Raw genomic sequence first — 13315 nt, forward strand, 5'->3', positions numbered from 1 at the left:
TACTGTATTGCCTGTGTTCTGCTCTTATCCTTGGCTTTATTGGTGGCTGCACCTAGCCTTTAAGTGTGTAGAAGCCCTTGCAACAGATGAAAGTTGCCTTCAGCATGTATCTGTGCTGTTGGTGTTCTGCTTGATGGTGCTACTGCCCAAAGTGGGGGATGAAAGATGAAATACAAGTGGCCCAACTTTTCCAGAAAGTTCTCTAACTTATGCTGGATGGCTGCTGAGCTGCAGGGAGTGCAGGTGGGAATGTGAGATCTTCAAACACTTGTTACTCTCTACAATTTCTTTTTTGTGTGTCTACTAATACAGTCTTTGTGTGCATCTTTCACATGCTGGCTGATCCCTGTTATAAATTCCATTCTGTAAAGTCTGTTGCTGAAACAAATACGGCGTTTTCTCTGATTGTTTGTAGGTCATGACAAAGACAGTCTGGCTGCAAAACTGCTGTAATGTACAGCAGAGCCTTTCTAGAAAGCCTTTGCTTAGCCCAGGGAACAAGCTTCCCTGTATCTACAGGAATTGCCCTTTGAGAGTAGCTGACCGTAGTCAGAGATAGATAGTAAAGGTATTAATAGTTCATAATTAATAAATTAGAAAAGTGTCTGCTGATAAGCAGGAAAAGTATTATCTTAAAATATATTATCAAGGATGGAGGGTGTAATCTTGGAAATACTCTTCCTCAGGTGATATGTTAAAGAAAGTTGCCATTTTGTGTTATATGGCAGGAATGGTAAAATGAAAAAAAGCCTTACGCTTTTTGCCTCAAGTTTTAAGAAACTACAGGAAACAGACTTGGAAATCACCAGACCTGAAAGATAACATTGGCCCTGTCCTAGTGTAATGTTCCCTTTTCAGGTCAAAGAGAAGCCTTTTAGAAATGTGTGACTGCAATCTCATCACCAGTACTTCCTTTAAGGATGATTAAGGTCACTACAGTTAGAGGGAAATGATCTTCGAGTGACCTATGTGGAGTGGAGGAGCATAAAGGATGCAGTGATTCCAGCATAGGCCCTGTGGAGCAGCAAATTAATGGACAGGAATTTCTGCTCTGTCCTTTCATATCACACACTAGCAAAGGCTTTTTCACTGAATATGGTAGTATAACCACCACCACCACCCCCTAAAAAAAAAATATTTTTTTTTACCAGGGCAGCTAAAGATTGGAGTGCAGGAAACTCCACAAAGCATTGGAGCTTGGTTCTGCCAAGGATGCAGGCAGGAGGGTAAGGAAAGAGCAATGGGAAAGATACTCCATAGAGTCCTTGAGATGCAGTCCTTGAGATGCAGTCCTCCAGTCAGGGCAGGACCTCCTGGGAGCTGCGAACACTAATGTGAGATCCATGCAAGGCACAGTAGAGCCCATGCTATGTACAGGGTGTTGTCCCTGTGCAGGGTATGACAAAACCACTGCTGTTAAGAAATGTATAAGCTGTCCTTTCTGGAGAAACTTGAAGTGCTCTGGAAAAGGAGGAGTGTAAGTTAGGGACACTGCAAAAATCACCAAGGGATTTTCATTGCCACATGTCACATATCTCCCACTGCTGCATTGTCAAATACAGAGCAAATGTCTCATCCAGGCAAATGTTTGCCTCCTCTTTGCAGAGGCAGCAGTTAAGCAAGTGACTTGTGTACAGGTGCAGTGAAGTCTGCATGATGCAAAACCCTCCCCAAGTCTGTGAGCTTTGTAGCACGTTCCTGTTGCACGCGTGTAAAGACATGATACTTGAGCGAAACACTAAGTTGAGTGAAGCGACCGGAGGGTGCAATGAGATATGCTATGCTGTGTTCAGGGGATTTTAACTATGCCGTAGCCATTTTCAGCTACAGGAACTTAAGTAGGGAATTACCCAGAGCCCGTCTAAGTCTCCAGCAGCAGCAGCCAGATGCTTCAGCCTACGGTGAAGAAGACGCAACAGCTAACTGCAGCCGGGGTAAGGGTATTTCTGCCTGCTGTTGATGACAGTGTTGGAAACACCCTGCCCATCTACTGGGGGGCTAGCTGGGCTGGATGGGGCTTGTACCCAGCAGGGAGCAGGACCGCCCCCAGCCCGACGGGGCCACCGGGGACTCTCCCTCCGGGGGGGGGGGGGCACGGAGGGAGAGTCCCCGGTGGCCCCGTCGGGCTGGGGGCGGTTCCCGGTCCCGCCCCCCCGGGTGTGATGCCGGGGCGCAGCGCATCCCCGGGACTGTATCCGCCGGTGCGGGGTGGGAGAACGGTTGGTTTCGGCTGGCTCCCGGGGATGCTCGATATGGAACCGATCGTTGACCCGTCGGAGCTGCAGTCGTTGGGGGAGTATGACTTCGAGAAGAACTTCAACGACCGGGAAGCCAGGGAATGGATGCGGGAGAATTGGTAAGAGGAGAGGAGGTTGCGGCTCCGGTGCATCCCGGGTAGCCCCGTCGGGTCCTGCTGTTTCTAACGGGGCGGGTGTGGGGTCCTCAGCCCCGAGAAGGAGGAGGTTGGGGGGCTTTTGTTGCAGTGATAGTGCAGGTGGCGGCTGCACGCCTGCCGCTGTCTGTCGGGGAAGGGCTGCGGCAGCACACGGGGCAGAGCAAACGGTGGTCGAAGTTGTGCCGCAGCGCGTAGGGAGGTTGTGATGTGGCAAGAGGGCAAGGAGCAGCTGCGGATGGCCCCTGCAGCCTTTGCACTGGCAAACAGGGCGCTCAGCCCTGCCGTGCTGCCCTAAAGCCTTGGAAAGGAGTGGGACATAACACATGGCCCTTGAGCCTCTAGCTTTCTGGTGCAACTGGCCTCTTTAGGCAAAGAGCATCCTCTGCCTGTAGGGTCTCACGTGTAAGTGGATAAAATGCATTGATGTGTTTGCTTGGGATCCTGCTCACAGGTTATCAGATGCCACCTCATCCCATCAATGTCCCATGGAAATCTCCACAATGTAACAGCTCACTTTCTTTTCTGCAGTCCCCAGGGTTTTTCCTCACCAGCTCTGCTCACTGTCAGGGCAGGCTTCTTGTGACCAAGCCCAACCTTAACACAAGAATGGGAGATCTTTTGTTTCTTGGTGAGAGTGCTCTGCTGGGGCTACAGAAGTCCAGCTGGAAATAGGTCAGTCTGGGTCTTTTCCTGACTGCTGCCTCTCCTATACTTGCAGGCACAAGTCTCTATTTCTTGCTGCGGCTTATGTGATCCTGATCTTTGGAATCCAGCATTTTATGAAAGGATTGAGAGCCTATAGCCTGCGCCCATCACTGACCCTGTGGTCGCTCAGTCTGGCCTTGCTCAGGTAAGAGCCTTTGCTAAAGATGGAGACAGCTGTAGACCTTCTCTCAGGACTGGATTGATGGGAAGTTCTGGGTATCCACTATGTCATTAGGGAAATAAATGTTTTTTTCCCTTGGAGGCCCTCTCCCACAAGGGCAAGTGAGCTGCTCATGCAGGTCATTAGTTCTCCACCAGAAATACTCCAGCAAGCCAAATGTGTTGCGGAAGGACCGCTGGGGACTGTGCTTGAAAATCATTAGTGGGTAGATTTGAACGTGAAGTCTGCAAGAGCAGAGATCCTCGTTCAAAAGGTGCCTAACAATTATAAGTTTGATTGGAGGTCTATTACTCTTAAAAATGGAGGTGATATTTTTTTTCCCTCCACCTTTTTCTAATCCTGTTGTGTAGGATGTGGGGAAAATTCTGGTACACTCACAGAAGCCCCTTTCTTACTGTAAATCTAAAGAAGAGCATGAAAGAAGCTGGAAGGTCCTCTCTGGCCAGTAGCATAAACTGGCTGAATGTATCAAAGTTGCTGACAATCACCAGTCCTTGGGTTGTCTTTCCAGTATACTTTGATACAGGGGAAAAAAGAAAAAAGTATGAGTAGTTGCAATGGCGGGAGAATGATGGTACAAAGACAGGGTTATTTTGCTGCCCATTTTTTAAAGACACCTTTTAAGAACAGCCTGGTACTACTGCCAAGTTCTAGCTCTGATTTCCACCCCCTCCAAGACATGCCAGATGTGAAGATCAATCTAAAATATCTGTTTTCAAACTGTCCAGTCTTATAGTACTGGTTTCCTGCTGTGACCGTGAGAATGATTCAGACCATGCTCTGTAATTAAACAAGCAGGTGTAATTTTTCCAACATTCATCTCCATACCTTTTCAGTCTGTTTGGTGGGAGAGAGAAAAACTAGACTACTGCCTCTGTAATTCCAGAGGAGTGTCTCTGCCTACCCACACAAGTTGACTTTGGTCAAGTCTAAGGGACGCTGCATGCCCTCTGTGAGGGTAGGGCATGGCAGTGGTCTGTAAAATCACAAGTTGTGGGAGAGCGGCGGGTCAGGGGATGATTGCTCACAGTCTGTTTGGAGATGAGCTCATGTGAATGAAACATATAGGTTGATAACAAAGAAAAAGCTGTAGGAACTGCCTGCCACAGAAGGTTGTAAATGCTCCCTGGGCATGCACTGTTGGCCCCTGTCAGGAGATGGGACACCAGGACGATTGTCCCCCTTTTCAGACCAGACATGGCAGCTCTTACTCTTGAGTGCCTCTTCAAGCAGTGGAAGCAGAGGGTGTAACGAGGGAGCATTGTTTGCTGCTCAGACCTTGGCTGCTGCTGCCATGCTCCAGGAGCTGCTGCATGGCACCAGGCCAGCCAAAGGGCTGTGTTGGTGCCTCACAACTTACTTATTCCTTGTGCCTTGCTCTTGTTCTGGTGCGAGCAGCAGTCCTTCCCTGCTCTGCCTTGCAGAAATATGTGTGTTTGAAATCCTGGCCAAGAGGTCTTGGGCAAGCCTGTGCCCAGCAAATGGGGGGCTGAAACCTGCTTGGAAGTCTAAGAAGACAACAGTTTGTTTAGATGTCCCCGAGACTGTCCTGGGCATCGAGATGGAGTTAGCTGAATATTCTCAGGTGCTGTCAGAGGCTCTGGTAGGGCCCTGGGCACAGTGTTCAGCTCTCCTCTGTTTTTCTTGCAGTGCCGCTGGGGCCTGTCGGTTCTGGAAGCTAATGATCTTCATCCTCTCTACCAAGGGATTTAAGCAATCGGTGTGTAGTCAATCCTTCTACATCCACCCCATCTCCAAGCTTTGGGCCTATATATTTTTGCTGAGCAAACTCCTGGAACTGGGTGAGTCTGAAGCTTCTCCTTATCCCATGTGTTCATAACTCCTTTGCTTTTACAAGCAGGTTTTTTTTTACAGGTCACTGTCCAAATGTTATTCGGAGAACAGGGCTGTCTAGCCTTGCACGTGTCACTCATTTTCTCGCTCCCTGTCGCTCAACCCAGATGACATGTTCGCTCTCCACAGGGTTGCAGCCTGATGTTATTGCTCTGGTTTGATCCCCAGGACAGTGCCTGGACTAGGCAATTCTGCACTGGGATGACTGCAGTGAGGGAGCAGTAGCCAGGCAGGGCAGGGCTGGGCTTTCCACCCAGTTTCCATACAAAAAAGTACAGAAGAGCTGGTCTGAAGTGCTGTGTAGGTAGAGCTAGGTAAGCAAGCCTGGGGCAAGGGGCTTTTGTACCACAAACGTGCCAACAGGTAAGTGCCTACATGGGCATTATCGACACAGACAATTCCAATGGGAACCTAGGTTTTGGTGGGATCAAGCCACACAATGGGTTCAGCACTGCAGCTCACTCATTCTGCCTCACATGAAAACTTGCGCAACTGCTGTGCTTCTACCTCACTAACAATGCATGTCTCCCCCAACACAAGGTGACACCGTGTTCATTGTTCTCCGGAAAAAGAAGCTCATCTTCCTCCACTGGTACCACCACACCACAGCGCTGCTTATCACCTGGTACTCCTATAATGATATGGTGGCTGGCGGCGGCTGGCTTGGAGTCTTGAACTACAGTGTCCATGCTATCATGTACTCCTACTATGCCATGCGAGCTGCAGGCTTCCAGCTATCCCGCCTCATCGCCAGAACAATCACCCTTATACAGATGCTGCAGATACTGACATATGCAGTAATTAACATCTTTATCTTCTACTGGAAGGAGGATAAGGTCTGCCACACCACCTGGACAATGCTTTTCCTTTCATTCATTGTGAATACCAGTCTCCTGGTTCTGTTCTGCAACTTCTTTTTCAAGACTTATCTGAGGAACACCCCAAAATCAAAGGGGGAATAAAACCAGAGATGGAAGAAGAGACAGGGGTGGAGGGGGGGAGAGGGAAAGGGGAAACTTTTTACTTTTGTCTGGAGCTCAGGTGCCTGATGGGATGGGAGTGATGGGGGTTAAGAGGAGGTCACTCTGGATAACAGCCTACAGATTAACTTGCGCATTGGCCTTTGGTGTGTCTGCCTTGCAGCGGGTGGCATGCCAGAGTGAGGTGTGGGTTGTCGCAGGCTGATAGCAGGAGGAGAGGGCAGGTGTCTGGGGGCTGGAGGCCTCAGAGCCGTGGTTCTGCTTTTTCCTCTTCTCTGCATCACTCAGGTTTGCCTTGTGCCTCGCCTCCTTCCCAGGGACTGCTTGGATCCTGCATGCGCCAAGTCTCTCCTTGGGAAAAAGTAGGGAAACTCCTCTCAAAACAGCACTGCCCACTCCATGGTCCCCAATTCCGGAGGTGAGCAGGAGAGCAGAGCCCAAACCTGCTGCTACTCTGTGTGCCGGGCAGCCCCAGTAGGTTGCTGGTGGGAAAAGCACTGAACTGGAAAATGCCTGCTGTTTTTTAAGGTTGTGTAGGGAGGGGAAACAGCAATGTCTTTTTCATCCTGGAACCAAACTTGTAAGGCTCCTTCAGAGCTGCTCTTCCCCTTCAAAACAGCAGCTGCTTCTGGCCAATATGATGCTGCCTAGCTTTAGGCTCACATGGCTAACGCAGGGAGAGGAGTAACCATTCCCTACCTCATCCGATGCCCCTCTCCATTCTGTCCTGGGCCATGATGAGGATCCCACTCTGCCTCTGTACGCCTGTACTAGGAGGGCAGCATGTGGGCCAAGGCACTCACCTGTCCTGGGACCAACCTCGTCACACATTTGTACCGTGGCCTTGCACAAGTCCTTCCATCTCTGTGCCTCAGCTTCTCCTCTTACATTGGAGTAGCGCTGACTGCTTTGTACCAATCTGTGGGGACAGGGGCTGCTTAAAGAGCATTTTGTGGCCCCATGCTGCACAGACATTTAGCACTCAGGCAAAGCCTGAGCTGGCTGCATGTCCTTTTTCCATCCAGGCCAGAGGGGTGACACCTTCCCCCTTGTGTCATCTTCCAACCCCAAAAGCAACCTGTGTCCTCAAACAGGGAAGCAGAGCATGTGAGTCTCAAGCTTGTTGGCTAGCAGGTGAAACCCTGTCGGGATGCTTCGCTAGTTTACACCAATTTGGGCTTTACCAGTGTAGCAGTGATGCTGACCCCCAGTCCCTGCCCCTCCCTCAGTTCCTTTCCCCTGGTGCTGGGGTAAGTAAGTGCTGTCCCCACTGGCATCTGCTTGGGCTGAGCTGGTAGCAGGAGGCTGACAGGATCCTTGGGGGGGCTTGTGACCCATAGCCCCAGGAGGGGCTCAGTGGGGCCCTTCCCAAATGCCACACACTCCCTGGAGCTCCCCAGGAGGGCCCTGGATGAGGAGATGAGCTGTGGTGCCTCCTGCAGCCAAATCCTAGGCACCGCTCATAGGAGCACAAAACATACAGCTGGAAAAGCAACACCAAGACTGTGAACTGTGCCCAAGCAATGACCTGACTAATGTCTTACCTAATCTGCTGTAAATGCTGAACTGGCAGACACAGGTTTAAATGTTACTCCCCATACTGGTGATCCAGCTGAAAGGAGCTTCTGGGCAATGGGCTTATCCAGTGAGATGTGAGGGTCTCTGCCCGGGCTCTCCCTACTCTTCTGCAGTGCAGGGAACTGAATCCTATGAACTTTAATGGCTGTTGTCCTGAGTGTGCCCCTTGTATGATATTAAACCATCTATTTAACCTGACAGCCTCAGACCCTGGGAGCTGAGCAGGGCCCAGCTCTGCCCTGCAGAGTGTGTGAGACATTGCCTACATTCCCAGCCCAAGGCCAGCCCCATGGGCTGGGGGCAGAAGGCTCCCAGAGCCAGCTCCTCCCAGGGTGCATCTGCCACTGTGTGATGTGTAAAAATGACTAATAAATGCTGTCATGTATGGATTGATTTGTTTGATGCCTTTTTCATACCTGACCTTTGTTCTGAACTGTGAGAGAAGTGTCGCTTTCTCCATCTCAATCCTGTGTCTTCCTGAGGGTTAGCAACAGCAAGGTGTCCGGCAGGCTCTGTCGCTCTGTGCTTCCCCCTTCCACAGTCATCAACAGCTGGTCCTGCTGCCCAAGCCCCTTTGCTCACCACCAGGGAACTAGAAATGAGAGGGAGGTTATTAAAAAAATCAGGCTTTTGTTTTACCATCTGAACTGAGCACGTGGCTGCTCAAAGGCACTGTGCTTGATAAAGCCGAGACACCCTGGTGCCTGAGCCTGGCCTGGAGCACCCCAGTGTTCGAGCCTCTGGGTGGATGGGATTTGGCCCTTGGGGCAGTGGGCTGGAAAACTACTGCAGGACTGTGGACTGCGCTTCCCACTCTGGGAGATGGCAGCAGCCTGTGCCCTGCCCAGCCTCCCCTGATGAGCACGGCCCCTGCTCTGGACTTCCCAGCGTGGTGGGTAGGAGCAGAGCAGCACCTTCCCCAGCTTCGGGAAATGCAGAAGCAGGCAGCTGAGGTGATGGTATTTGGGGAAGAGGAATAAACTGGCCTCCATATTTGGGAGCTCTCTTTAGAGAGGAGGGGATTGTGAACACGTGGGAGTAATGGGGTGACCTCTCTCCTGCAGGGTGCTATTTGGGGCACTTTCTGTGACAGCCGTGGTCCCAGTGAGGCAGCCGCTAGCTCCCTGCCCTCCTCGCATGTGCCTATAGCTGCCCCAGCGGCACTCCCTCAGCTGCACCAGGCATCCCTACAAGCGCAAGAGCACTGAAGAAGTGGTGTGTTTCCACAGTTGCTCTTTTCCACCTAAACTGCCTGACGTGCTCTTGGTGCTTCAGAGGTGATGCTCTGTGGGATGAGGTCAGCTGCCCAACCACTGCCTCACTCAGTGGTGCAGAGCAGGGCACTGGAGGCAGGGCTCTGTAACTCCAGACGGCTTCACCTCTGAAGAGCTCTTTGCTGCTGGTCCATCCATGCAGGCTTCTGAGGTAGGAAGTATCTTTCATGGGGCAGGAATCATCCCAGCAGAAGGAGGGTTTGCTTAGAGTGTCTTGTAGGGACCCTTTCTCCCCCTCTGAGAGGCATTGCAGCTTTTCAAACAGCCGCATCCCTCCTCCCAGAATGAGGGTACCCCTCTTTCCAATGCTGCCAGGAGGGCTCGCCTTACCCTGCCTGCCCTACGCTCACCCCAGGGAACACACGCCATGGGGCCAGCATCAGCACCTTCACCCTGCCGTTCTCCCTGGCTAAACAAGAAATAACAATAAATTGCCCAGACCTAGCCAGGGGAAGACTTTGATTTCTCCTGTGTTTTATATTGCTGCTGCTGCTGCTGCTGTTTGGCAAGTTGTCTGGAGTGCTGAGCTGCGGGTGTGAGGAATGCGGTGGTGTTTGCTGGGACTCAGGGAGCTAATAATAGTGTCCCCCTTCCCCAGGTCAGGGCTATTTCCCTGAAGCTTTGTGGAAATGACTCCTCCTGGTACTCTGTGAAGAAAAGTCCTTCTTCTGTGTTGCTGGTGAGCTGAAATAGCCAACAGACCAGTTTCGGAGAGGATGTCTCTTGAGTTTTTTTCTATTTTAGATCTTTTTTACTTTGAGGGCACGGACAGCAATTAGTTGCCTCTCTCATGTGGGAGCCATTGCTCAGGGAGAGCCGTGGTCCCTGCTGAAGGCGCCTTTGGGGACCCCTGGGCAGCCGGAGCAGCTTGGCTTAGGGGAGGCCGGAGGGATGCGCGGAGGATGCGGGGTGCAAGGGAGGAGCAGGGGACGGGGCAGGGGACGTGCTGCAGAGAGGAAGCCTTGGAGGGCAGGAGCAGACGGAGCCCCGGGCTGCAAGAGGCGGCGAAGCGGGGCTGGAGAGCCGGTGGGGACCGGCAGAGGCGAAGGATTTTGCCGGAGGCTTTTCCCGTCCTCCGGGCGCGGGCTCCAGGAGCGCGGCACCCCCCATCCCCGCGCTGCCCCGGGGCTGCCGCCGGCGGGGCCAGCCCCGGGCCGCCCCGGGTGCCAGCGGCCGCTAGGTGCCACCACCTCGCCTGCTGTCGCCGTTGGCCCGGCCCGCCCGGCCGGCGGGGGACGCCTCCCGCTGCCCGCTGCCCGCTGCGCGCTGCCGGCGCCGCAGGCCGGCTGGCCCCGCGGGGCTCTGGCCTCAGCGCTGCCGCGGGCGGCAAGGAAGGTTCCCCCAGCCCAGCCTTCCCCGTGCCTGGCTGCACCCAGGTCCTAAAAGGCAATTAAGGCAGAAATTAGATCCCCTCTTACAGCTACCTATCTGCCTGGGCCCAGGTTTTGGTTATCTCCGGCAGGAGCTGGGATGTTCGCGTCCAGCCTGCGGTTTGGAGCTCCGCTGAGAGACCGTGGTAAAACCTAGCGTGCACCAAGCAAGAGGTGTCAGAAGACAAGTCTCCACCGTCTTAACGGTCAGAGAGTAGCCAAGGACGGCATTGTGCTGCTTGTCAGCAGAGAGGGGAAACACTGACGGCAGCTGCTGAGGAGACCCAACTGTTCGGTTCACTTTGCGTTAGCCTTCAGATAATGACCGCTACGGGGAAATGGATAGCACAAGCCATGCCAGTGATGGGGGCTAAAAGCCTGGCCTTGAATAAGGAAAGCGCAAAGAAGAGAGTATTTAGATAAAAGGGAAGTTTTCAGACCATCTGGGCGTGGTGAACTTCACACAAAGCAATCCCAGAAATATTTGCTGTTATCTATGAGAACTACTGGGGGACAGTGAGGCACAGAAAGACTGTAAAATGCAAGTTTCGTACCCCCCCTTCAAAATGGAGGTCAAAGCCAGGGGTCAAAAAAGGGGTCAAAAGCCAGGAACTGCTGACAGTTAAATCCCCTCACCCGCTGACCACCCAAAAAATGCTGGAACAAATAATCTCACTACTTGTAAGCAGTGGAAATGAGCAGGAGCTATATGGACCTGTCAAAACCAGAATCTGGTCAAAATAATCTGATTTTCCTCTATGAAAGGGTAAGGGCATGGTGAAGAAGAGCCCTGGCTGCCATTTAAGTGGCTTTTAAGGATGATGTAGATGGGATGTTGGGTAGGTACAAAACCCACTGGATAATTACACTCAGAGAGTTATCTGCAGTTCACTGTTGAAAAGGAAGGGGTCTGCTGAATGAAGTTCAGGGACATCTGTTCCGGGTCTGGCTTTGTTCAGCATTTCCATTAATGCCCTGGATGATGGAGGAGAATGTGCACTTGCTAAATCTGCAGATTGGGAAGTATCCAGTGACAAAGTTACTTGCCTAACAGGTCTTTAGAATAAGCAGGACCCTGCTTGGGTTGCAGTACCAAGGCGATACAGCTAGGGAGGTACTGGGGACTTGTGAGAGAGAGACATCCTGGAGAAGGTCTGTAGGACACCTGCTGTATTTGTGCTGTACCAGAGAGCATGATGTCCATGTCCTGGCCCCACGAGGAGGGAGCCGAATGTGGGAGGTTGTACTGGCTCAGCTGCATCAGGAAGGCAGGTGGCATTTGGAAAGCAGGGGATGTCTCCCAGAGCTCTCTGCTGCCAACTTGCTCACATTGTTATTTACTGTTGGCCATCTCTGGTGTCTGCAGATTTTAAGGTTTTCCCGAGGTTGTGTCAGTTACTTGGTGCCATTGTACAAAGTGCTCTCAGCTCAGAGCTGGTGTGTGGTTTGCCATCTGGATCCTACATGGTACAATACCTCTGACTGCAGAAACAGACCCCACCATCTTCTCCATACAGGATCTGGAAGGAGAAACTTGGACAAACTAGCCAGCCTGCAGAGCCCCTGGCCACACACTTGTATGCACCAGTTGCCTCATGTGGGTACTGATTGAATCTGTCCTGCTCAGAAATCAGACTGGTCTGCCGTAACGTTAATTGAAATGACTGCATGGAAAACCTCAGGCTGAAAAATCAGTACCTAAACTAGGTCTTGACTTTTCCCCACTGGCTCCAACAGGAGATCACGAGAACCGTGTGCTGGAGTTGGCCTTCTGCTCTGTATATTTGGGCATATCTTTCATCAACTGAATCCTGCAATGGTCAGCAGCAGCCAGGCTTGTACAGCCCCACCCCAACCAAACCTCATCTGCTCTGTGAGACAAGTAGAGGATCTTCACAAGCATCATAGCAACATGGACAACCAAAGCTGCACAGAAACTGCTCAAGGCAAAGTGCAGCCACTAAAGCAGGTTAAAAGGGAAGGAGGAGCTCATGTTGCTCTTGGCTTCAGTTGGGGAGAAGAGAAGGGAGAATTTTCTTTCCCTCTATAGACACATCACTCAAGTGAAAGGGAAGCTGGGTCTCCCTTCAATTTCTTCTCCAGGCAAAGCTGCGTCTTTGTGAGAGAGGCTTGTTCTGGCATAGCCGTGTTCCCGCCTGTGCTTGAGATCAACAGGGGGTGGAGGAGCAGGGTGTGTGGAAAGGTTGTAGGGGAAGGACCATGTGTGTGAAGAGCTCAGCTCCTTCATCAAGGAGTGGGAGAGGATTATGGCACAACCTGGCTTGGGTTTTCAGGGAGAGGAGTTGGATTCAGCTGTGAGCCAGGCCCAGTGGAGGACAGGATATTAGAGAGAAGCCTAGGCCCTTCTTTTTTTCCCTTAGGGGGAAAGGGAAGAGAAGGGAGTTAAACACAATAGCACCAAGATGAGGTGTGTGTTTGGTGGGAAGGCTGCTGGATGGAGGCTCCAGCACAGAATGGAGACTAACCACTGAAGCTATCTCAGCAGCACTGGTGCCCAGCAGCAAGGTAGGATCCAGGTTACAATGAATGGTCTCATCTTGGATGCACTACATCTATGTTTTAGATGTTTATGCTTGATCTTTGAATGCATGTTGTGGATAGGGTTGTGCTTCCAGCAGTAACTGTTTCAGTGCGGGGTAACTTGTCTCCCTCCTTCTGGATTAGCTCAGAGCAAAGAATAATTTTGTTACAGTGAAGTTGGGCTGATGTCTGTGACTGCTTTCAGCATCTGCTCACCAATACGTTCAGCAGCAGCTGCTCCCCGGGGAACAGGCTTTGGCAAAGACTGAGTGGCTCATATGCTTTGCTTGTGAGGGACCTCTTACTGTGTTCTAGCGAGGATCCCCTCTCAGCAAAGAACTTGCTTCCTCTCTGCATGCTAGCAACATTGCAGAAACGTTGTTTATGCAAGGTTTGCCTGTCCCATTCATCCAAGTAAGACAGTTTGCTGTGGTGAT

At 51.7% G+C, this 13315-nt stretch overlaps 1 protein-coding gene across 1 annotated transcript; it reads left to right on the forward strand.

Annotated features, from left to right (window-relative positions):
• Window positions 1-2162: 2162 nt before the first annotated feature.
• On the forward strand, window positions 2163-6097 carry ELOVL3 (ELOVL fatty acid elongase 3). The gene is made up of 4 exons (XM_052800018.1): window positions 2163-2356; window positions 3114-3245; window positions 4932-5083; window positions 5676-6097. Exons 1-4 carry the CDS (start codon window positions 2163-2165, stop codon window positions 6095-6097), a joined length of 900 nt encoding a protein of 299 aa, XP_052655978.1.
• Window positions 6098-13315: the final 7218 nt, after the last annotated feature.

This window comes from Harpia harpyja, chromosome 10 (genome assembly GCF_026419915.1).
Source record: "Harpia harpyja isolate bHarHar1 chromosome 10, bHarHar1 primary haplotype, whole genome shotgun sequence".
NCBI classification, from domain to species: Eukaryota; Metazoa; Chordata; class Aves; order Accipitriformes; family Accipitridae; genus Harpia; species Harpia harpyja.